The sequence below is a fragment of the Lissotriton helveticus genome, chromosome 5_1 (genome assembly GCF_964261635.1).
Source record: "Lissotriton helveticus chromosome 5_1, aLisHel1.1, whole genome shotgun sequence".
NCBI classification, from domain to species: Eukaryota; Metazoa; Chordata; class Amphibia; order Caudata; family Salamandridae; genus Lissotriton; species Lissotriton helveticus.
This window is the reverse complement of record NC_136065.1, coordinates 864,962,071-864,988,101: the sequence shown is the minus strand read 5'-3', so window position 1 is coordinate 864,988,101 and position 26,031 is coordinate 864,962,071. Positions and strand designations below refer to the sequence as shown.

The following is a 26,031-nucleotide window of genomic DNA, read 5'->3' as shown; positions in this document are numbered from 1 at the left end:
GAGAGTGAAAGGTGCAAGGAAACAACAAGAACACATGTGGGAGCCAGAGGGTTTTTTCACGTTTCCGTGCACAGTCGACCTTTTATATAAACAATTGAAAGAACAAGTATACTTTGCAGCCACTCGTAATTTTCCTCCTAAATGTCACTCTAAAAACTATGTATAAAACTGCAATAACTTATTCCCTACTAAAAACACTGATGCTTATACTACAAGTACAATGAATCCCTGTGACTAAAGTATTCACCGCCATATCTCCTATGCATGCAAGTGACAGGAAAACTACTTCTGCAGATTAACTCTCACCATGACGCTTCTGGGGTGCACACTCTCGGAGCTCACTATTTCACAAGTACGATATCGGGACAGAGACTCGTTCTGTGTACGCCCTGCCAGTTTAAAATTCCACCAGCCGCCACTGGTGGTTATACTGTACTGAATAAGCACCTACCCATGTCATTATCATATGAAGTCTCTTTATGTATTTATTAACCCTCTAGCTTTCAAAAATATGCTTGAAAATGGACCAATTGCCCATTCTTTTTTCAAAATTTTCTCGGGAGGGAAATCCGCCCCCCGCCCTATTCCAATCCCAATCCCATTTAGGACACTTGGCTCGCTCGTCCGCACTCATTACGAACTTTAGGCCGCACACTTTCAAATGTCACCAGCCACCACTAAAAGGCAGACCGGAGTAAAATGAAAGGGAAGAGGAAAGTGGCGCCAAACCTGTGAGCTGGAATATCTTTTTCTCTATAAAATATGCGCTCAGCTTACATTCAAAACTGTTTGTTTGACTCCTGCACCCCTGCCTGCTATCCTATTTACAGTCTTTGTTTCATATCAGACGACTGAACCGCCATTCCCTAATGTATCATTATCAGCGCCACTAAGTAGCAAATCGCATACGCTTCTTCTCTCCTTCAGTGACTGTGCTACGCACACGTACAGCCAATACCTTTAAACGTCCCGAGACGCACGCGAGCCTAGTGAGACGGGCTTTCTGATTGGAGCTTGCAGAGTCAGACGCAAATGTTACGTAACACTTCCTTAGCAACGGCGTCTCGCCACTGAGATACAGAAGTAAATACTGCGACCAGAGAGTGCAGAAACACAACTTGTGGACTAAAGGAGGTTCGAGTACTGCTGACCTTGAGCACGCGCAAACCCTGCCCTGAACTGCATTTAATACAGACAGACAGACCTCAAGCATTTCTCTGGAGCAATTAAAACCACTACTCCCGAATTAATCCACGATACAGAGCAAGGCAAGAAGTCCCAAACATTTGCCCTGCATGCCTGCATCTCATACCAGCCTGTTCCGATCTTTCCTCGCTTTTGCGAGACTGATCAGAATCTATGCAGCAAACACCTACAATCTCACAGAGACTGTCCACCCGAACGTAAAATCAATCGTAGAGTGCTACTCCACTACTACTATTAAAAAAAATCATGCTCTTGTGAGCCAAACCTACGACGACGGTTCATTCAATGCGCATTTAATGAAGTGACTTGTAAACCTGGTGGATAGTGAACTCTTTCGCGAGCCACTGTACACAAAGGACATTTCCCACCATCCCTCGCTGACTGCATTGGAAGTAGGAACTCCTGTTATCCTCGAAGAATCCAGGGGGAAGTGGAATTTAACCTAGTCTAGCTGTCACTCGTGCTCTTCGAACCTAAGGCAGCCTTGCAATCAACTATGATTTTACTTTGCTTATCGCGATCCCTACATTGTACTATGTAATTACATGAACGGCTACATTTACATTTCATTATTGTCACCCGATCGAGCGTATTTCAAACATAGATTCTTTCCATCTTGTTCTGATCAATCTCCCTAACTAGTGCTGAACTTAACAGTTGCCTTTCCTTACCATGCCGGAAAATGCCAAGGTGATCATCAGATACGGTCCATACAAGGGCAGCGATGGCCTGGTCAAACACCGGACATTTCGATTGGAAGGGTTGCAAGGTAAAGGAAATACTTTTGGGTAAATATTATATGTACGTGGCTCTTAACAGAAAAACACTATAGTACACGCATATTAAAGAGCAAATAATTACATTTACTTATGAATGCGATTGTATGGCTAACAAAGACAATAGGATTTCCAGTTGGAATTTGAACCTTCATTTAATATAGCCCGATGGCTACCCATATCCAGTTTGAATGTTAGGCCATATTGTGGAGCATTGGGTCAGGTGGAGCAGGAGAGTTGAGTACTAGGTAGTGATTAAGCTGATGAGAGATCAACTGCTGAAGTACTACCCCCAAAGATTATGTAGGTAATAGTGGTTGTCTCTATGGTTTAATGATTACATATTGCCTAAGAGCCAATGTCGTAGACTGTGACGCTTCACTCCTGAAACATAGCCAAGCTCAAGCGATTCATAAATAACCATAATATAGGAGAACTGCTAGACATTTACTGATTATTTGTGGATAGCTTTTCCTGTAGCTGTATAGGCTTTTCATCTGTTTAGCTCTAATGCAAATAAGAGCAAAAATGTAGGCCTTCCAGTTATCTTTTCTTTAGGATTTCTACAATTTCTTGTCTCCACAGTCCTAGAAACTTGCTATGGTGCAATATAATTGTTGTAGCAATAAGAATTTAAATGGCTGATATTTAGCTGGGTGTAAAGAGCTGGTAGTGTGTCAATCTATACTTGTCTTCTGAGCAGGGCTATCCTCCCTGCGTCAGGTATAGTGTATGCAGGGTGGGCAATCCCATGCAAAAAAGCCTCATAGAAGTGACACAGTGAAATCTACAAGATTTCACTGTGCCACTTCTAGGACGCCACAGCAGGAGCAGGCTTAAGGAGTGATGCAGCACAATGGGGATAGGCCTCCCTATGCATTGCTGGAGTTGCGTTGTACTTGCGACACGACTCCAGCAATGCGTGACTTTTGCGCCAACATGCGTCAGAATTTCTGGCGCATCAGTCAATCCTTGCACCATGGTCCGCCGTATTGTAAATAAGGCGCTTCCACAGTGGCGCAAGGGTTTCTCAGGGTGGCGCAGGGAAAGTCAGAACCTGCTCACACAGTGAACTTCATCCAGAGATCTGTATCCCATATCGGAATTTTCCTAGGGACAGCAGTTGCAATCTATACCGTCTGTATTTGCCAGGTCAGGGTCACCTCTTTAAAAATTATTTGCTGAAATGTTATACTTAGTTGTGTTGTTTCCTAAATATGTATAGTCCCAACTATCCCTCCCCAAAGATGAGGCTAAAGTGTCAAAGAACTTCCAAAAGAGGAGAGAGGAAGAGAAAAGGAAAAGTAAAAAATGTGTGAAATGGAAGGAGGTGCCTCACGGAAGTAACACCATGGGGGTAAATAGGAAGGTACTCGCCTACTACCTCAGGTTCTCATCATTAGCAACCTCCAACCTAAATGAAAATGTGTAGTGCAAACAACCCATACAACAAAAATGAAATGTAAAGGTGAACACTGGTGCTCAGGTGTAAGAAATTACTAGTATAACCCCACTATTAAAACTGGGCTAAGACACACTAGCTTCACTACTTTATTCAGTGCTGTGTGTCTGCCCTCTTAAAAAGCTGACATGTTTCATTGCCCAGGAATAAACTCACAGCAATTTCATCAGGGCGTGGGTTATTGTGCCACCCTGCACCACTCCAATTCTCGTTTTATGAATCCAGAACAGAGCCCTGTGCGGGCATACCTGTACCCATATTTTATTGAGTGCACGCTATATCACTGTTTCACCAAAAATCACATCAACTGCCACCGTCAGTCGTGATAGCGCCGGCACCTCGTAGTAACTCAGCGCAGGAAAAGTGACGCATCTCTACAAATGCGTCACTTTTTTGTAGATCTACCCCTTAATATCCACCAATCTAGTGCTAATCTTTGAATTCAGAATGGTTGCACTTAAGGAGATATTCAGTGCATTTGTTCCTGGATCAATGGTAACATTAGCTACCTCATTGACTGTTGATTTGTTTATGGAGAATATCTCGAGGCCATTGCTCAACACAGAATGTTGTAATATGCATATAGTAGTTATTTTCCTTAGCACATTGGTATTCTACATACGTCTTCAATTACAGAGGGTACTGCTCTAATGAGGTGTAATGGACAAGAGATAAGTCTTAGAGGTTAGACATTTTATTAGAGAGTGTTGAAGTTCATTGCCTTATGAGTCAATTAACTAGTCCGGCAATTCTTCAAGTTGTGGGATGGAGAATTTGATTGATTATTTATTCATATAATGCTCATACCTGGAATGGCATCATGGCGCTAAAAACATTAGTGAATAGGACAGCTGTTACTGAAAAATTGATTAAAAGAGGATGTGTCTTAAATATAGCCAAAAACTGCCCTGCACTCTTTCTTATATGAAATACATGTATACATCATTGTTGATCCATATACATATTGAAATCAATTTATAATGAACAAATGTTTTCCCAGGAAATAATCAAACATATCTTGTGTCATTTGTAAATCATTCTTTATTCATATTTGTAAAAAATCTGAGCCTGCCAACGCGTTTCGTCCTCAAGCGGACTTCTTCAGGGCTTAAGAATATAGAGAAATCGCTTCATTCATGTGGTTGTTGCTTGTCTATCCTGTCAGTAACCTTAAACATATGTCTGTTCTCATACACAGGTAGTGTCAATCCTAATATCTCGTTATTAAAATCTGTATCTTGTACACTGTGTATGTCCACACCTATCGATGGTGTTAGTTCAAAGGATCCATCAAATATATCGGTGAATGTTACACCAGTAATCATGCGGTCATCTGGTTTGTGAAAAAGGTCTCAGCTGTATGTTAACTTATTTATAAGGAAGGAGTGATAGAAGCTGTCTTCCACCTTTAATTAACGATCTAAACCAACTGAGCATTATACCTCCAATCCTTCAATCAGTCAATATGATTACAGTAATCAACTGCATTGAACGCAGCAGAAAGGTCAAGGAAGCTCACCCTCCATGCAACCCTCATCCACAACACCTCAGATTTCATCTACGGTAATAATTGAGGAGTACACAATTACCTCCTAGGTTGGGAACCTAGTTGCACAACATCCAGACCATATGACTGTTCCAAAATGTATGAAAGCTGCCTTGCCAATATTTTAAGCTGCAGTGCGACTTAACAACTTAATGGTTATTGACTTAGGCCATATTATGAGCCTGACGGTCCACAGACCACTAGACTCACGGATGCGCCGCAGTCAGACTGCCCCATTACAAGTTGGGCAGTCCAACCGGCATCGCACTCCGCAACCACAAGGAATCCGCAATCCCTGGCTGTTGCGTGGCACTGTGAGGCCGCTGCTGCCCGCCAAGCATATCACGAGTTTCCTCACTGCCAGCTGTCTCATGACGGTGAGCCAACCATGAAACTGCTAGTGGTGAGGAACCTGGTGCCATGCTGCACTGGGGTGCATGCAGGAGGGCACATGGTGTGCTCCCTATCTGCATGCACCCCCTGTTCTAGCATGGCATGGCCTTTACAGTTGATGCCTTGCGCGCTGTTACTGACTCATGGTGCTGCCTTTCTAAGGCTCTCCTATGAGCCTTTGGAAAGGCAGCGCTGTGGGTCAGCAATCGCAGGACTGCCTGCCCAGATTACAGCTTGTAATCCGGCGGGCGGCTGGCAGTTGACTTTGGCAGTGCGAGCGGTGGCATGTTGCCCCGCTCCCACACCGCCAAGGTCGTAATCAGGCCCTTAATTTTTTTCATTTTTGAAACAAATATTTGTTTCTTCTAATTCTGTGGCTTCTCATAAGCCAATTACGTTGCCTCTCAGACAGTAAGAGCTATGTTGAGATCTTGAGAAAAGGACAGAAAACTTTCTCCCTGAGAAAAAAAAGCAGGTGGTTTTCAGTTCTAAGCTAATATTAAAGAACTGTATAATTGCAAAGAGTAAAAAGCTAATTGGATTGAAAACACTGATGAAGGATGGATTAATACATTTAGTAAATTAGTTGCAAAGGGTAGGGACACAATAAGAGGCACTTGTTGTAAATGTGACCTAAAGTCTTAAAGTAATGGTGTAGATCGGTTAAATAGTTAGTAACAATGTAACATTTTAAACTCTAAAAACCACAAAAATTCACCAGTTAATATAGTTATCTCAAGCAATTATAGCTTGTGCCCTAAGGTAACTATAACTTGCGCCCCACCATTCTTTGGCCTTGTGCAGCGGGCGGTTGACTGCATATAGCCAACCCCAAGCTGCACACAGCCTTTGGCCTTGCACAGCAGAGGTTTGGCCACAGTGCAGCCAACACCACACTTCGCACAATCTTTGGCCATGTACAGCAGGCTGCCAACCCCTCACCGTGCACAGCCTTTGGTATGCGCAGCGTAGGGTTGGCCTTCAGGCCCTGGGGTCAAAACATGGATATTAAGGGGAGAGGGTGTGCAGCCCCTCTCCCCAAACCGTAATAGGCCACAGGGACCCATGCTCTGGGGCTAAAGTCAATAAACAAATGGGAGGGGCTTTAAACATACCAATACCTATTAGGAGTATGTCAATTCTACCATGTTAAATGGGACGCAAAGGCAATTTACCGCTGGTTAGCACGGGGTAAAATGCACAGAGTTCTAAAACCAGAAAAAATCTAAGGTCTAGTAAAAGGCAAAAAATCTGTGGTAGAAATGCAGAAAAGCCGGTCATCCTACAATCAAGATTTGCCTATCAAATTGACCCATTCTGGCGATGTGAGTAACTGCGTATTTGGGCCTGTGCTCAGCTGACACCAAGAGAAATCAACCATACCCAGACATTTCTAAAAAAACTAGACACTCAGGTGACTCCAGGGTGGTGTGATTTGCATGGATTCACTAAGTTTTCTTACCCACGTCAAACTTTGGGCAAAGTCTCAGATTTTACTTACAATTCTGTGATGAAAAATTCAAAAATCTGTTGTGGTCCATCAAACTCCTACCACATAAAAATGGAACTGCTGTTGTGTGGCTGTTGTGTGGCTGGGCCTATCCCCATGGATAGGAAAAACTCCAAAATGCACCAAAGAAGCATTGAGATTCTGCCCCCTATCTGCAGTCCTGATGACTTCTGTTAAGGGTAACAGGAGCCCCACACAGAGACAAACAAATAAACATTCCTGGGGAGCTAAGGGAGACGGGATGAATACTCCATCGGACGTCCCTGCGCAGGTCGTCTCCCCGGCCCCATCAGCAAAGGCCCTAACTCTAGAGGAGGTTTTGGAGGCCATAGCGGGGGTCCGGTCCTCATTGGAGACTCGCATAGATTCAGTGAATATAGAGGTGACACTGTTGCGCGCAGACCTCCGTAAAATGGACTCCAAAGTGCGAGATGTTGAGGTTAAAACCGCAGCGCTTATTGATGACACTTCTACCCTACGGCAACAAGTAGCGCAACTCCAACAGCAGCAGCGGCAGATGGGAGACCTCCTGGATGAGTATGAAGGGCGGGCGAGACGGAACAACATCCGCATCCTGGGGGTACCTGAGAGGATGGAAGAGCCCGCAGCCGACCGCTTTGTTGAGGACTTAGTTTTGAAGCACCTCCAGCCCAAAAAACTGTCGAACTATTTCTCAATTGAGCGGGCCCACAGAGTCCCGGGAGGGAAGCCGAAGCCAGGGGCCCTCCCTCGGCCCATCATTGCAAGGGTCTTCAACTTCAGAGACCGGGATGTCATCCTTCAAACGGCCAGGGCTGGTTCACCATTAAAAATAGACAACGCCCATATTATGTTCTTTCCGGACTTCACGATGAAGGTGCAAGCAAGGAGACGTAGTTTCTTGGAGGTTAAAAAGGCACTACGGGATCGACACATAAAATACTCCATGCTATTCCCGGCCAAACTCTGAGTGGAATCTGAAGGTAAAGCCTGGTTCTTTTTGTCTCCGAGCGAGGTGTGGGAGTGGCTGGAGGGCTGGCGCCTGGCGGGACAGTCTCCTGGCAAGTATGGAGCGTCTGGTGCTTGCTTCGAACAGGATCCGCAACCTGAGAGCCCTGAACTGTTTACTACGATCTCCCAGGATGCATAATGAGATCTTCGGAGCGCTTGAGGGTGGACTGTTGGGACTCCCTTTCTGCGGTTGTGTGGTCCAGTATGATATGTTTCTTTATTTGGGTGACAGCGGGCAGCCTGAGCCATGCGATTCGACTCCTTGACCCAATTGTCTTCCTCCCCTTTTTTTTCTTTTTCTTTTTTTTTTCTCTCCCCTCCTTCCTCCCCTCCTCCTCTCATCCCTCAATGGCTCTGGCTGGCCATTAGACAACTACGCTCCTTATACTATGTTCTTGTGCACACCAAGTTTCATTTGACTCTTGAATTTCATCGCCCGAAAATGACTCCTTCACTCTCAGGCGAGAGGTATCTTAGGCTCTCCAGGCACCCCGTTTATGATTGGGAGGGCGACAGGCACTCTGCCAAGTTGGGGAGTGGATAGTTTCAGGTCCGCCGGCAGGGAAGCAGGGTGGGGGGGAGGGAGGGGAGGGGGGGCGACACTGGGTTTGGGGTTGTTTGTTCATTTGGTTTTTGCTCCACAGATCCAATTGCAGGCTTGCATTCCATCTTCGATGGTGTTTTTTATTTTCTTTTGTTGTTTGCAGACTTCGCAGAGTCCGCCTTGACTATGGGCATATTAGACACTACTGTCCGGCCTTCGTTGCCACCCTATCCTTTATGGATGCTTGTCCTTGTTCCCAACTGGCTCAGCCTTTAGCTACAATCCTGTCCACATGTCCTTTACTATACCATCCACCATGACGCAATCTCACACTAGGGCACTCACCCTCATGACGTGGAATGTTAATGGCCTTGGTAGCAAGATAAATAGAGGAGTGACATTGCAGTACCTCAAACGCCACACTCCTGATCTGGTGCTACTCCAAGAGGCACACCTGATGGGCAACACGTGTCGGGCACTCCATCGAGGGGGGTACAAACTATTGGTGCACGCTGGTTTCACCTCCGGAACTCGAGGCACCGGTATCCTTGTCAAGAAAAACCTTCCACTTACCTGTTCTAAGACGTGGGCTGATCCCCGGGGCCGCTTTGCAGTGGCCAAGACCACATAGGAGGGGCGACACTTAAACATTATCTCGGCCTACATCCCACCAGCATTGAGTAAAGATGCCCTGACGACCTTAGAACGACTGTTGTTAGACCTACCCCAGGGTACACTGGTTCTTGGTGGAGACTTTAACATGACCATGGACGACACTATAGATAGACACCCCCGACGTGGCTCCCATAGACAGGGCTCAGACCTTTTAGACTTTGCGCAGGCTATGGGCTTGGAGGACCTTCGGCGGACATCTCATCCCAACACCCCTTACTTCACGCACTATTCCAACGCCCATAACAGTATGTCCCGTATTGACTATATTTTTTGCCACACGGCAGATGTTGGCCTATTTCGCAACCCAAAGGGACTTCCCCGAGATATCTCGGATCACTCTCCTCTCACTGTTGAACTCACCTATCATCAACAAGTGACCACGGGTCCCATAGTTATCAACCCATGGCTCCTGAAAATTCCTGACATCAGAGACAGCCTGCTTGAACACACTGAGTATTATTTTGCCGAAAAACTTAGTTCGGTCCAATTGGCCGTCACAATCTGGGAGGCGTACAAAACCGTCAACAAGGGGAGGGCGCTTGCTCTTAAATCTGGGTATCAACTTAAGCAGTCCGAGCTACTGCTTCAGACTGAATCGGAGTTGCTCAGCCTAGAGTCTGACCTCAACACTACCCCATCCGCTGAGACAGCTACCCGCCTTAGACTTAAACAAATAGAATACAGGGCGCTGGCGTTAGAAAAGGCCCAAGCTAAATTGCTGCAAACCCGCCACCGGATCTATGAGCTGGGAGACAGGGCAGGTAAAATGCTTGCTTGGCTAGAACGCCGCGAACAGGGCTCTAGATGGGCTAGAACTAATGGTGTCCCCATTGAATTCCTCAAAGGGATGGTCCAAGAGGTGATTCCCCACCTAAAGGCTATGTTTGAGGAAAGTCTTGAACGTGGCATCTGCCACTAGACCAGCGCCTGGCCTCAATTGCAGTCATCCACAAACCCAACAAGCCATCCACTGATTGCGGCTCTTATAGGCCGATTTCTCTCATTAATGCTGAGGTCAAGATTCTGGCCAAACTCCTGGCTACCAGACTCCTCACAGTCCTCCCCTCCCTAGTACATGATGACCAATCGGGATTCCTTCCGGGCCGGAACACGGCCTTAAACCTCCGTAGATTGCACAACGTATTGGGCAGGCAGCCCTATATACAGGAAGATGCCGCAATTCTGTCCCTTGATGACACCCTGGCATTCGATTCCATAGAGTTGTCCTATCTCTTTGAGGTCCTGACACGTTTTGGATTTGGGCCGGTTTTCATTCAATGGGTCCGATTACTTTACACTGACTTGTTGGGCCAGGTACGAGTTAACGCCCATACTTCCAGACAATTCCAATTGCATAGGGCAGTGGTTCCCAAACTTTTTTGACCCGTGGCTCCCTTGACCTACTTGGCAGTTGGCCGTGGCTCCCCACCATTTTTTTACCGGCGTACCGGGGTGCAGCGGCGCACACTTTGGGAACCACCGCCACAAAGTGACGCACCGGCGGCGCAAGGGGCTTGTAAACAATGGGCTTGTAAATAAAACCCACATGGTGCTTATTAATTCAACATCGACGTTTAGATTCTTAGCTTCGATATGACGCACTCACGGTGTGCGTAAAAAGGAGAGACGTGCTCTCGAGTTTATTTGCGGAACATTGTTTTAAGCGTATTTAAATTGGCTTCCGCTAGCAGCACCTGCCCTCTCTGCTTACTTTCACTTCTCTCAAATTAATGTGACACTCCCCAACCAACCAACCGCCCTCCCACGCTCCAGAAATGAGACACGGAGAGTCGAGGAGTCTGTCTCAGCCACGATTATTTCTCCATTAATTAGAAAATGCCAGTGCTCCATGCAATATAACAACTGTCTAGAAAAGAAACGCCAAATATAATTGTGCAACTCCCCATTTGCCCCACCCAAAAACACATACCTTCCTAACCCGGCCGGCACCTTATCTAGCTCTTCCTTTAGGCAGCTACAGTTTTTGCCATTTTGCCCGCCGTAACCTCACCGAGCTCTTAATTGAGCCATTTAAATGCAGAGGGCGAGAGCTGGGATCACGTTCAGCACAAAGGAGCCACATCCGGGCGGCGGCCCGGCGCCCCTGGCTTCTCATCACGGCGCACCGGGGATCCGCGGCGCACACTTTGGGAACCACCGCTTTAGGTAAATAGTATCTGAAACCAGAACTCTCTTGTTCCTAAACCACGGCAGTGCCACAGACTACTACGCTACATAGTAATCCTTTCACATTGATAAGATGTGTAAAGACACAGCTTTGATATTCTGTAAAGCTCTTCATACAAGTAACACTGGAGACTCAACTCCTATAAGGAGCTTAAATAAGGCATCATCATATCTGGATATACCTTAATTAGAAATTCCCAAGCAATAGCCAGGTGTCATCAAATGTCCTTACACAAACATAGGCCCTTAACAACCAGAAAGGGAACTGGATTGTTCTGAAATGTAGCACTGCAACACCAGTACAGGCCAAAATCATGAAAAGCAACAGTCTTATCCAAAGCAGGTTTTAGCTGTCATTTATCTTAAAATCTATATTACACAATAACAAAACTGAGCGTAGTCTATGGGTCAGACCACTGTTCATGAATGGTTTGCTTTCTTTCCCATCTTGTTTACTTGCTTCTTATTCAGTGGCTTTCAATCCACCAAGGTTTGTCCCGCCACTGGTACATAGGGTATGTATCATCCTTTTGATATGATGACTTGCATACTTTTTCTACTGCTAACATTCAGGGAACTATTTTTCTTTTTCTAGCACTCCATGGGTGTGCAGGTGTTTTCCTCTCCTTGATGTGCTATTTCCTACTCACATCCCTGCCTCCCTTGCTCTCCGGTTTGCTCTTTCCAGTTACCCCAGGCTGTCAGATCATTTGTTGCTTCTCCGGCTCTCCTTGTCCCACTTTGCTTTTAAATGTTTATTCTTGCATGTACATGCCTCATCAAGCTGCAGTGGGCACTGCTGCTTTTTTTTTGCTGACGGGGTCTAGCATCAACAAAGCATTTTAACAAAAAAACAAAGCATTTTAGCAATTTAGTTCCTTCTGCAGAAGCGGTTCAGCAGCGGCAACCAGCACTGGCAAAATCTAAAGGTCGGCTGACAAAATCTAAAGGCAAATCATATTGGCTTTGGCAATACCCGGTTTTTTATTGCTTCCTCCCCTGATACTCCACAATGTCATGATATAGTAGAGCCTCTGTAATAAATATCATATATATCACATCAGTTTTGTTTGAAAGCACTTCACGCACATACCCCCAAACTATCTAGACAACAAACTTAAGAAAGCAGGAAGACTCCATTAATTAGAAAATGCCAGTGCTCCTTTCAATGTAACAACTGTCTAGAAAAGAAACACCAAATATAATTGTGCAACTCCCCATTTGCCCTACCCCAAAACACATACCTTCCTAACCCGGCCGGCGCCTTATCTATCTCTTCCTTTAGGCAGCTACAGTTTTAGCCATTTCGCCCGCCGTAACCTCACCGAGCTCTTAATTGAGCCATTTAAATGCAGAGGGCGAGGGCGGGGATCACGTTCAGCACAAAGGAGCCACATCCTGGGCGGCGGCGTGGCGCCCCTGGCTTCTCATCACGGCGCACCGGGGCGCCGCGGCGCACACTTTGGGAACCACAGGCATAGGGGAACGAGGCAGGGGTGTCCCCTCTCTCCCCTCCTATTTGCACTCACATTGGAACCACTAGCCCAGTGGATCCGAACTGATGTCTCCATTAAAGGGTTGAGATGGAATGACGACACGATTGATAAAGTATCCCTATATGCAGATCACATTCTTGTTTATGTCTCCTCTCCCAGATCCTCCATTAACAGTCTGTTTCATGTCATCACAAATTTTGGGAAATATTCTGGTTTCTCAATCAACTGGTCCAAGTCTGCCCAGTTTTGTCTCCATGGCCCTCCACCCATTCTTCCGAGAGGATTCTCCATTGCTGTGGCCAAGGATGGATTCAAATATCTGGGTATTTTTGCTACTCCAGAACCCAAACTCTTCTACGAACACAACCTGAAAGGCCCGCTACAGAGGCTCCATAACGACGTTTCCCACTGGCGTACGTTGCCCCTATCCCTCCCTGGCAGAGCGGCTCTTTTCAAAATGTTAGCACTCCCGCGCTTTCTCTATGTCCTTCAAAATTGTCCATTCCCAATTGCTGACTCCTTCTTCCGTGCATTGGAGGGTGATTTGCAGCTCCTCCTATGGGATGGCAAGGCGCCTCGAATTGCTCTGCACAAACGGACTCAGGGATGGTACGATGGGGGTATTGCCTTGCCAAATATACGCCTCTATTATTGGGCCTCCCAACTGGTGGCCACCAACTCCTGGATCCATGGGCCACCCACAAACCCGGCCTTTCATTTAGAACGCTATCAGATAGGGTGGGAGGGGTATTTAGGCGCCCTATATGGCAAATTCCCCCGAAATCGATATGTGGGACCCATGACACAAACCATTGCTATTTGGCACAGAGCTACCAAGAGCCTGGGATGGTCTGGCGTGTTTACTCAAGCTACCCCGCTCTGGGCCTCACAGAAACTAGGCTCCCTTTGCCATTTCAAGGGGTTTGATAGATGGGACATGATCGGCATCTCCGCCCTAGGTAACTTGATCCACAAGTGGAAACTGTTGACTTTTGCCGAACTCCAACAGAGACATGATCTTGCCCAAGCCGAGGCATTCAGGTACCTCCAAATTACACATGCTATCACTACCAATGTGCCAGACCTCTCATCCCTTCCGGAGGCCTCCCCTCTAGAAGATAGGTTACTTCCGAAGCCACTCCTGACAAAGGCAATATCGTGCACTTACCAGGCCCTACGAGACAAGTGGCAGGGGGATGTGGGGCACCTAGACGAGGACGAATGGAGATCGGCACTGATGTCCCCCAGGGAAACGGCGATAAATCACCGCTTCAGGCTGATCCAATTGAAAATCTTACACAGAACATATCTGTCTGTCCCCCTCTTGGCCAAACTGGGAAGACGCCCGGATGATATGTGTCTCCGAGGCTGCGGCCTCCCTGGCTCTTTTTACCATGTGCTGTGGGAATGTCCAGTAATCCAACAATTTTGGGACAGGGCAGTTCACAAAATGACGGCAGCGGTGGGGAAACCCATTCTTCTTTCCCCTAAGGAAGGGATTCTTAATATATGGGGTGCTACAGACCTCAAGGACGTGAAGCTTTAGTGGGTAGCCTTGGGTTTCTTGTTGGTGAAGCGTGCGGTGGCAATGCAATGGAGTGCCCCCCAGAGGCCACTCCTGGTGGGCTGGGGGGCCGAAATGGATAGATGCATGCTGGCTGAAAAATCTGTATTTAAGATCAGAGGATGCCCCAAAAAGTGGGATAAAAAGTGGGGACATTGGAATGTGTATAGAAGGGGGATCTGTTCCTCCCCCTCTGTTGAAATGGCAATGGATAAGGCTGGAACGAGACGGCGTAATGATCATTAAAGTGATTTCTTTCTGTACATGCCCAATATATCTGATTCTGTATTGTATTGCTTGATTGCTGGATGATGACTCTGCTGTTGTTTTTCAATAAAATGTTAAAACAAAAAAAAATAAAAAGCAAAAAGGATTCTAAAATCCTGATGATTTGGAACATCAAGCCTTGAAAAGGCAGGAAGAGGTTAAAACATATTTTGGCTGTTGGCAGATTAGTTTACTGAAACTGTATCTCCAATGTGGTAGAAAGTGTTAACATAGCATCTGTAAGTAATAAAAACAGTGTTTTTTAAGGAAATTGACTTTATTATTTTCTTAGTCAATACTGTCCAAGAAACCTTTTTTCTCCAACATTTGTTTATCGGGTTTGAAGAAAGCCACAAACCAAACAGTAACATCATGCAAGAGGAACATAGGTGAAGTCACAAGTCCAATAGATACATAATAATACAGTGCCGGAGATCCCAAGAACTGTGTTACTTTTCAGTTGTGGAATGTTTTATCTAAAATAGTCTTAACACACCCTTTGTTGTCTTTCTACACCCACTGGACACAGGGTGTTTCTGGATAACACACAAGGTGTGTGCATAATCTACTACAGTGGCATGTATTTTCTGTAATCTTTAACAGGTTTGAACCAAGGAGCCCTACACGAATTGTAGCATTTTAAAAAGCATTAAAATGGTCTATTAAGGCTTAAGGGGAAAAATGAGTTCACAGTGGGGTTGGAGGTGAATGAAGCCACTCCTAAAGGTGATTTTAAGAAACTCCAGTCAAGTCTGGTCTGCATCTTGCAGCAATCTCCTGTTAACCGTACTTTACAGCTACCCATAATGGTCTAGAGAAAGGTGAAATATGTCAACAATTTCAAGCATATTACAGTTGGCTGTTGCTATTTACTAAGTTCCAGAATATCAGAAGACAAGTGTAATCTGTAACCAACACCTATGCTCCTGGCACCAATTTAAAGCTGAATTCATTAATAGAAATAAACCCAAATTAATGGGATAGTCTGTATTGGAGATTATTTTAGAAAATCACAGATAATGGCTAATGTCTTTAACTGAAAGATTGCCAGAAATTAGAATTATTTTTGAGAGAAGTCAGTAATGTCATAAATGAAGTCATAGACCATGTCATGAGTGACGTAATACATGAGGTCAGAAGCAGTGCATAGTGGTGGCACAAGTTATAGTTATCTCTTCTAACTGTAACTGGTGAATTTCTGTTGTTTATTTCAGTTCAAAATGTTATGTTGGCAATGACATATTCACCTAACGGTAACATTACTTTAACCTTTATTTTTTTCAGTGAATTGCTAAGGTTTTTTTTTAAAGTAAAGTAAAATATAATAACAATTCCAAACTATACTGTCACTTTAACCTTTGTTTCTTCAGTGACTTTCTAGTTTTTTTAACATAAAGTAATATGAAAAGCCAATCTCCCACTGCGCATGGCCTTTGGCTGTCTGCCGTGAGCAGTTGGACACAGGGCCTGGCCAACCTCTGTGCTGGTAGTCAACCCCGCCCGGTAGAATGGGTTGTACATTTAGCCTTCGGGCCACAGGAACTCTATTGTCTGGGGAATTTTTTTAAAGGGGAGTGAGGCCCCCTTCCATGAACCTTATTAGGCCCCAAATACCCCATTTCCCGAGGTCAGATTCCATAATTTAGGGGAAAACGGCATGTGGCATCCTCCACGTGCCTTCTTGGGCCAGATGGACCCCATGCCTAGGGCCAAATTAAAAATAAATGCAAGGAGGGCTACGTGGCCCCCTCCCTCAGCCTTACTAGTCCCCGGGCCGCCATTCCGTGGGAACCAAATTGGGGGGATAGGGTCCACGCTGTCCCCTCCCAAGCCTTATTAATCCCTGGGCGCCCCATCCCCCGGGGTGCAAATGGATTTTTAAGAGGAGGGGGGCATGCAGCCCCCTCTCTCAAAGCTGGCTTGGACCCATGGAACCCTGTCCCCTGAGGCCACATGTAATTAAAAAGGGAAGGGAGTCATGCAGGCACCCTCCCAAAGCATTTTTAGGAAATTTATTATTAAGGGGAGGAGTTGTGCGCCACCCTCCCTAAGCCTTCTTGAACCCAGGGATCAAATCCCCCATATCCAGAGGTTGGTGCCCCGGTACCTAATCTGGGCACCCACAAACTACTAGTTGGGGGCAGAATGGGAAGCTTCAGGGCTCCTGTGGTCTCAGCACGCTCCCTGCATAGTGTGGGAGCCGGCATTCCCCTTGCCCAGTGGAAGCAGCTAATTATGCATGCACCCTCTGAACGGGAGAAATATGTGCTCTGTTTTTCTACCCGCAGGAGTGCAGGCAGGGAACAGGACAGAAGTCTGCTCACCGCCAGTGGGTGCAGGCTTAAATCTCCCACCGGCTGGGAGCAGACTTGCCTTGCCTACCTACCCACACTACTGCAGGTTGGGATGGCATGTTTGCTCCCATTTGGCAGGAGATTTAAAAATGCTACCACATGACAGGAGAAAACACATGTTTCCACGGTCAGGAAATCTACTATGTCCCTGTGGTATCATCCCTGGGCACAGTAAAAGAGCCGGGCCCGGGGCATGGGGGCCTATCAGGCTCAGGGATGGGGCTGCGTGGACTCCCTCCCCTTTGTTTATAGTTTAGGCCCCCGGACATGGAGTCCCCAGGGTCTAACAAGGCCCAAAGAGGGGACAGCACTCCCCACTTCCCTTAAATAATGCATTAGGCCATGGAGGATGGGTTCACCGGGCCCGCAATTGGCTTGAGAAAGGTGGCCACGCACCCTCCTCCCCTTACTGAAGTTAGCTGGCCCCAAGGTTTGGGGTCCCCATGGCCCAAAATGGGCTCAGGAAGAAGTGCCCAATCAGGACCCCTCCCTAAATGGCGGGCACTATTTTCATCTTTTTTTCACCACTATCCCACAGAATTTTTTTCTTTTGTGGGCATTCCCTCCAGGGTCCCCACCACAGGGCCTAGGGGGCAGGGTATCCATACCCTGTCCCCCTCTTATATTAGTCTTAAAAAACTGCAGAACAGGGGATTAAGAACCCGGGACCCGTAATGGCTGCCAACAACATTTTCCTAATGTTGCTGGCAGACAATCATAGCGCTGTCTCCTGTGGCAGTTGGCCAAAATGAAAAAACACCCCTTAGGCTAATCAGAGTGCTTTATTTTTTCGAGGTACTCTTGCAAGAGTCCCTTGGACCCAAACTTCCATTTATGCAATTCTTTTTTAACCTTAGTTTCTCAAAACCTACTGAACTGAGTTCCACTAAATCACTTTTTGGACCAGGATCCAGTGTCCTGTCAAATTTGGTGTAAATCCATTCAGAGGTTTTTGTGGTAGCACTGTCTTAAAAAAAAAGTCTATGGAAAATTTGCATCTTAGGACCCTTCTTTTTTCCCAGCCCCCACTTAACGGATCACCTTGAAACTTTCCATACACAAACTAGACAAAAAGTAGCGAGAGGCTCATAGGAGAGCCAATTTAAAAACAGAGTGTTCTGATTGACTCAGGGAGTTTTTTTCCCCTTGGGCCATTTTGTTCCCACAAGAGTCAGACTCCCACAGGAGCGAGCACTTTGATTGGCTGATGGCAACATGAGACTCCTGCGGGAGCGCAACAAAAAAACATAATGGTGGCGCAGGCTGCATTCTTTAATTTAGGGGAAGGGCCCTCTCCCTGAGCCGTTTTCTACCCTGGAGACCCCATCTCCCTAGGCCCAATTGACTTATTTAGGGGAGGGGCACCATACCCCATCCCCTGGGCCCTATACATGTCTGTCTGCATGGGAAGGGAGTCATGCAGCTCTTTTCCCGGAGCCATTTTTGGCCCCGGGGGCTACATCCTTAGGGGCCCAATTTAATTATTTAGGGGGGAAAGGTGCGCAGCCGCCCCTCCCCGAGCTGAGTTTGGCCACGAGGACCTCATCTCTGGCACCCAAAGTCTTTTTAAAAGGGTGAGAGGTTGATTGGTCCCTCTTACTGAGCTTTAAAGGGCCCTGTGGACCCCATCCCTCAGGGGTGCGCCACCCCCTAGCTGAGCCTTTAATGACCTTGGGGGATGGGGGCCGGCTCCCTTGCTGTGTCCTGGCGATGCCCACCCCAGGACACAGTGGATTCTCTGCCCACATAGGTGCCTAATTAGGCTCAGGGAGGGGGGCTGCCCGCCCACCTCCCTTTATTAATTATTCAACCCCAGGGTATGGGGTCACCAGGGCCTAAAAATGCTCTTGGAGTGGGACCACACGTCCCCTCCCTCTTTTTATTAAATGTGTCCCCAGCAGATGTGATCCTCAGGGCCCAAGAAGGCTCTGGGAGGGGGGCCGCACACCCCTTCTCCTTTTAAGCAAAAATAAGACTGGGGGCTGCACTCCACCCCTCCTTAGATTTTGGCGCAGAAGATGGGGTCTCCAGCATCCAAGAAAGTTTGGGGACGGAGGACCACGCAGCCCCCTCCCCTTTTTTACTCAATTTGGCCTCAGGGTATCAGGTTCTCCGGGAGCGTAATAAGGCTTGGGGAGGGGTTACATGCCCCTCATCCCCTTAGATTTGGACCCTGGGGCCCCCTTCACGGTTTTATTGAATTTGGCCCCAGGGGATGTGGTCCCTCGGGCCAATAAAGGCTAGGGGAGGTGGGTTGCATGCCCTCATCCCCTTAATATGTATGTTTTATCCCCTGGGCTTGAGGTCCCTGGGGCCCGAAGGCCAACCCTACACTGTGCACACCAAAGGCTGTGTGTGGTGTGGGGTTCGCAGCCTGCTGGGGGTTTAGCCATGGGGCTTGGCATCTGGTCAAACAATGTGGCCAGCCCCCTGCGCAGCTTGGAGTTGGCTTCCTGTGTGGAGCTGGAAGGAGGGCCTGGCTACAAAACAGGTTCTGCAGCTAAGCCCATGCCACTCATTACTAAAGGTCATTCATAGCATGGGGTTGGATGTTAGTGGGGGCGAGGGATGTCTGCCTCCTAGTGGGTTGCCATGTTGCCAACTCCCTTCTGTGCCTTGCCGAAGCCGTGCACAACGTGGGGTCGGTTGCCTGCGGGGGGAGGGCATGGCCCCCTCTAAGTGGTTTGGGCATGTTGCCAGCTCCCTGCTTTGCCTGGCCGAAGGCTGTGCACGGTACAGAAAATCCTCCTGGGACCGGTTTCGTGTTCATAACCCTCATCAGCCAGACTATCTTGAATCCAGTGGCAGAGTGAGCTAGGGGTATCGCTTTGTTCGCCCTAAGTTGGCGGGGTATGCCCAGACGTGGGTCCCTTGCTCACTTTGCCACTGGATTCAAGGTAGCCTGACTGATGAGGGTTATTAACCCAAAACCGGTCCCAGGATGCTTGTTTCCGGTCCAGGGAAGACATGGCTTGGCAGTTCTGGCTGGACTGTTCCCATGAGGCACAGGGGCAGACTGATTTGCATATGGCCATGTCTGAACTGGGGTGGTGGAGTGAGCTAAAGAATGGTGATGGATTAAACCCAGATCAGTTGACTGGGGGTGAGTTTTTGATTTGCTCAAACGCTCTGTCCATTATCCCCTTTGGTATAACAATGTGCTCTATCACCTTTAAAAACATATCCATGCCAAAAGAAATAGAAAACGTACTATAGTGTTTAACAGGGCCAATAAAAACATGGAAGACAGACTCACAATATTCAATTTCTTTTACACACAAAAAAGTAGAGATTGGAAATGTTTTGTTTAATGAATAAACCACAGTTAAGATGGAGTTATAGTTGCAAATTCAGACTGAAAACCCACTGAAATTCACAAATTATGGCTGGGACATTAATCCATAATTCGCACAGACATTCAAATCATAACTCACACACTAAATGCAGTACTCTTTAACTCAATCTAGATGTGACAGATGTAATTCTAAACATGGTAAGTAATCTTACAGGAGAGATCACTTATCATATTACCCCTAACACTATGAAAGAGACAACCATGAATGTAATATCATTTATTGGTCTCAGTATGTATTTTTATTTATTTATGTTGTGCTTTTAGGTATTGTTACATATTGGGATAAATATTGTTAGGTCATAATCATTGCATTTGGTGTGCAATACAAATACATTTTGTATCTGCCTTTTAAATAATACAATCACAGTTTTATACCAAAAGCGTGTTTGCATTTTTTGAGTGGCAGATCAATCATTAATACGTTTTTAATGCAAATGATGGAATACTCTTTGGGCCAGATTACGATCTCGCTAGGAAAGCCATCCGTCCGACTCTGGTCCGGAGGGCTTTCCAAGCGAATTGCGCTCTGCGAGTCCGACCAAACGAGTACGATGCAGTCGTATGCTGACGGACTCGCTTTGCTCGGACTCCCATTGAACTCGATTGGAGCCCGTGTACACAAGTTAACAGAAGTCAAGAATTTTTTCTATCTTGGTATTTTATTTTATTTTCACAGTAATTGGGCTTACCATTTAGACCAATCTAGACTTAAATTCATCAGAACCAAAGAGATGAATTTTAGATTTTGTAATAAGATATGTAGTAAACCCATCCGTAAGTTGCCACCTACAGCTCTGTAGTGTGGGACAATGCTAATCTTAATGGTAGCTGTTAGAGAACCTATGCCTGAGCTCACCTACAGATAAGCAGGTTTGCCCTCCCTATAACTGCTGGCCAGTTCATTCCTTGTTATTGCAGGACATGCTATCTCTGGGTTACTCCATAAGCTCATTCTATCTATGCTACGGAGTGCATCCCTGATGTGTGCAAACCATGCTAGTTTCCCTGCACCCGGTTGAACCAGTAACTCCTTTAGCTCAGACTTGTATTCAGACAATTCCGGGGTCGCCCATAGGCGATGCAAAAAGATTAAAGGTCTAAGACCAATTTCCTCTGCAATCGGTCTCCCGTCTAGGTCCAAATGTAAAGGGGTTAGTGGGGTGCTAAGGGGGAGATCAAATAGCTGCCTGATAAAGGTGTTCTCAGACTTGGTAATATTTCTTAAAGAGCAGTGCCCCCAAAGTTCAGCCCCGTACATTGCAGTACCTCTTGTTTGCACTTTATAGATCTCCACAATCGGGCCAACAGGTTTGTGAAAATAATTCCTAAATAACTTGGCCAGACTCCCTGTTGTCTGTGCTATCTTAAGACTTGTTTTGTCTATTTATGGCACCCAGTCAATATTTTTCAGTTAGAGTAACACCTAGGTAATCAAATACTGATACCCTCTCGAGTGGGGTACCATTCAAACAGGGATTAGGACAAGTCGTGCTAACTGGGTTGAAGACCATATATTTGGTCTACTGAATGTTTATTCTCTAGCCACGGCATATACAGAAAGCTTCAAAGCTGGCAAGAATCCTCTGAATGCTCATTGGCAACTTTGAAAGCAAAAGGGTATCGTTTGCAAACATAATTGCTGACACTTTATTGTGCTCAATCTTCGGGGCATCGATGTCCTTCACCTCATTTAGTGTGTCAACCAGTGCATTAATATAAAGACAGAACACTGTAGGTGCAAGCATACATCCTTGCCTAACTCCTCTGTTAACTGTAAGATGTGAGGTAAGTTCACTATATTTCCCATACTTGATTTGAACATAGTTGCCTTCATGCAATCTCCTAAGCATATGCCAGAGATAAAAGGGGACCCCTAGAATACTTAATACATACCAAAGTTTATCCCTGGGTACCATGTCAAATGCGTTTTTTAGATCTGCAAATACTAAATCGAGACTGCCACGCTCTATAGACAGTGTTTTCCAAAAAAGGAGTTGAAGTCTAAATATTTGATCAACGCTGGAGATGTTTCTTCTGAAGCCAGCTTGGATTGGACTCAAGATTTTATGTTCTTCCATCCAGACCTGGGGCCAACAGTACAAGGGCAAAGATGTTCTAGGTTACATCAATTCAAATGAAGGGTCTATAATTAACGGGCAGAAGTGGTGAACCAATTTTATATACTGGGAGGATTTCAGCTCCAGCCCAGGTTGTGGGGAGTGCCGTTCCCTGCATTACTGCAAATAGCAAGGGGAGTTAGGCCCAAGGGGACGAGGGTTAGGCCAGGCCGTTTATAAACTGTAATCTCTGACAAAATAGCTAACACCTCAATATTATTAACAAAGCTTAATCATTTATGCTAAGAGACAAACACTTTGCTTCTGTTTATCTCGGGATGTTTAATTATACCCTTTTTACTTTGTGTATTTCATTTTAGATTTCAGACAATGATATACAAAGAATGAAAAACATCAATGTTTCACAACATCACAAAACATTTCAAAGAAAACATTCTGAAATTTATAGTGCTCAAAAGGACAATATCCAAAAACATACAAACAATAATTGTGAATAAGTATTGTCAATAAACAATGACAATCTTTTGAATGTCCAATTATACTTCCTTGAAATGATCAATAAAGTTTCAACATGAAGAAAATCCTTCTTAAATCCTTCAATTATCAAGTAAAGAATCAAACACAATGTCTTAGCCTATTTTGCCAATGTGCCGACGCATTTCGAGTACTGATGTTTCCTTTCAGGACTCTCATCGGGGCTGTCTCATTCTTATCTGCAATAGATTGTTTAGGACAAAAAATGAATAATAAAAAAAAATGAATATTAAAAAAATCTCTCACTCTACATCTTCTCTAACTCTAGATACCTAATTATATGTCATTGTACCTGAATGGCGTGGGCACACTCTCGCACAATGTAACTTCTTTCTGGTTTAGTTTTGATCTTGACTGAGAGCCTCCCACTTTTCTAAAGACAATAGTAAGTATCAAATTTAGTGGTGTCCTCTAAGTAGTAACTTAATCGCATCAGCAATGATTTATTTTATTGTGTCCTACCTTCTTAAGAGATGTATGTTTCAATGCTTATATAAGCATTTTGAAGCCATTGTTGCTCCTGCAAGAAAGCATATCAATGCTTAGATTGTTTTTCTTAAAATCAACAAGGCATGCACCATTAGTTCTAGGCTGTGCGATAAGTACCTGTGGTGCAATGTGCTAAATCCAGCCGGATTAGCTCCTCGAAACTTTTCATAAAACACTTTGTTTCTTTTTTCTGCAACAAAAAGGGGAAATTGTAGCATTTGTTTGGCCAGGACCTCAACATTGTTACTAGCGGTCTAAGCGATTGGGAAGCATACCTTTCTATGCCGGAGTTCTCTAATAGCCGCTTTTTCAGTCTTTGCGGTTTTTTCTTTCAACTGTAGTCATCTGAAAATGTACGCATATGTTTAATTGTTGAGCTAATATTCTTAGTCTCTGCATGGGGCAATAATTCAGTGTTTTTCGCAAAAGGTACTCACCCGGCAAACCGTCACGAGTGGGCTAACTCTTAGTCATTGCAAAAACGGTAGTCGCCATTGTCTTAAACAAATGTCAGCGCGATGTCTGTGGGCGTTTTCGCTTTCATTTGCAAATCACGTGCAAGTATCTTTACTAAGCAGGGGCAGTGCATTATGGGAGTCGGTGTTCCCTATTGAATTGTGGTCGCTGATACAATGTAGTTACACAAATTCTGTTATTCAGTCTTATCCTTAAACAATGTGAAGAATTTAAACAGCAATAAAAACATTTTCCCTTTACAAAAAAGTCTTATTTGCTAACAAAACGTTTTAAGTACATTGAATTGAGACACAACATTCTTGTTATTTATATATGCCCATTCACCTAATACATATTACGCCACCACATGCAGTTTAACATCTGAATGAGCTTATACTGTCATATTCTATTTAGCTCGCTCATACTGTTTAACCCAGTATTTATACAGTTGAATTTCATAATCAGGTAGGCTTCCTTCTGTAACAAGGCAGTTTCAACATCAATGGATCTATTTCTAACATTTATTGTCGCTAGAACAGTCCATTTGAACTCGTTCTCCCCATGGAGTTTTTTCAGAAAATGCTCCACCATTGGTGCTGTGATCACCGTATTTTTTATTCTAGACTTGTGTTGTGTGATTCTAGTATTCACTTGCTGATTCGTTTTGCCTATGTCCAATTTTTGGCAAGGACACATTATAGCATAAATTACATTCTTGGTTCGGCAATTTGTGAAATCAGTGTGTTTTCACTTGGCCCCATTGTGATTAAATTCCAAACCTTCTATAGTATTATTACAGGCCACACAGTTGCCACATCTATGGTGGCCCTGTATTGGTTTTAAATTCCATTTTGATAAAAGATCGCTTTTCGGTTTTGGTAGAGAGGTGTCAGTACGAATAATCTGTTGGCCAATACTTGGATTTTTTCTCATAGCAAAGATCGGTTTTTGCAAAGGATATTCAAGATTCTCCAGGAGGTGCCAATTTTTGAGAATAATCTGTCTAAATTTATTTGTGTCAGGCCCAAACGTAGTAACACACACCAATTTGTCCAATTCTTTTTTTCTTTTACCTCTAAAAGGTTTTCTCGTGGTGTGAATCTGGCTCTTTTTGTGGAGTGCCTCAGTAGTTTCTTTGGGTAGCCCCTCCGCAACATTTCCTTGCAGAACGAATATGCATGCTCCTCATAATCTGATATCTCAGAGCAGTTCCTCCTAATTCTTAGTAGCTTGTCCATATGGGAGGTTCTCTTTCAGACTTTTTGGATGTGCGCTCTTATAATGCAGAGTTGTATTCCTATCCATTTCTTTCTTATACAGAGATGTTGTCAGCCTCTTGTTGTTTACGCTGATCGCAACATCTAGGAAAGTCATTTTAGTTTTACTGGACTCCATCGAGAACTTGATATCTATGTGGCGTGCATTTAGCCAATCATAGAAGGAATTCAACTCCATCTGGCTCCCCTGCCACAGGAGCCCGATGTCGTCAATATATCTCAACCACTGCTTTATGTTGCTCTTATAGGGATTGTTGTTTAGAATAAATCGTTCCTCGTATTGGGCCATGTACAACACAGCCATCTCCGGTGCATATGGACATCCCATGGCAGTACCCTTTACTTGTAAAAAGTACTGGTCCTCAAACTTGAAGTAATTACTCTTGAGGGCCACTTCTGCCAATTGTAAAATTAAGGAGGTTGGAACACTATGTGGTCGTTCTCTTTGGTCCAAATAAAATTCCATAACTTCCAATGCCTTTTCCTGTGGAATCTGAGTATTGAGCGATGTGACGTCAAGCGTCACCATCACCTGGATTTCATCATCAAATGACATAGCTTCAATTTTTGTTATAAAATCAGTTGTGTCCCGTAAATAGGTCTTAACCTCCTTGAAAAAGGGCTTAAGAAAAAAATCTACATATTTGGAAATAGTTTCCAGAGCAGAGTCGTACCCGGAAACGATTGGTCTTCCAGGGGGCCTCTTACTGTTTTTGTGAATTTTTGGCAGAAAATATAGAACAGGAGTTCTTGTGGACTGCTTATTAAGAAACGTGTGTTCTATTGGACCCAAGAAGCCCTGTTCAAGGCCAAGTTGTGTATTTTCTGTAATTTTGGCTTGTATTGACCGCACTGGATCTTCTTTAATCAGT

General features: G+C 45.1%; 1 protein-coding gene across 2 annotated transcripts in view; it reads left to right on the top strand.

The window, feature by feature from the left end:
• The first annotated feature begins 1,070 nt into the window (after positions 1–1,070).
• The window catches only part of C5_1H10orf53 (chromosome 5_1 C10orf53 homolog), a 202,176-nt gene continuing 177,215 nt past the window's right edge, over positions 1,071–26,031 (top strand). Inside the window, exon 1 of one of the 2 annotated variants that reach the window (XM_078641117.1) lies at positions 1,071–1,975. In XM_078641117.1, the coding sequence (XP_078497243.1) occupies positions 1,879–1,975 (97 nt within the window). In that variant the 5' untranslated portion in view covers positions 1,071–1,878. Of the gene's footprint in view, positions 1,995–26,031 lie in introns of both variants that reach the window. The other variant, XM_078641118.1, reaches the window with a different exon arrangement.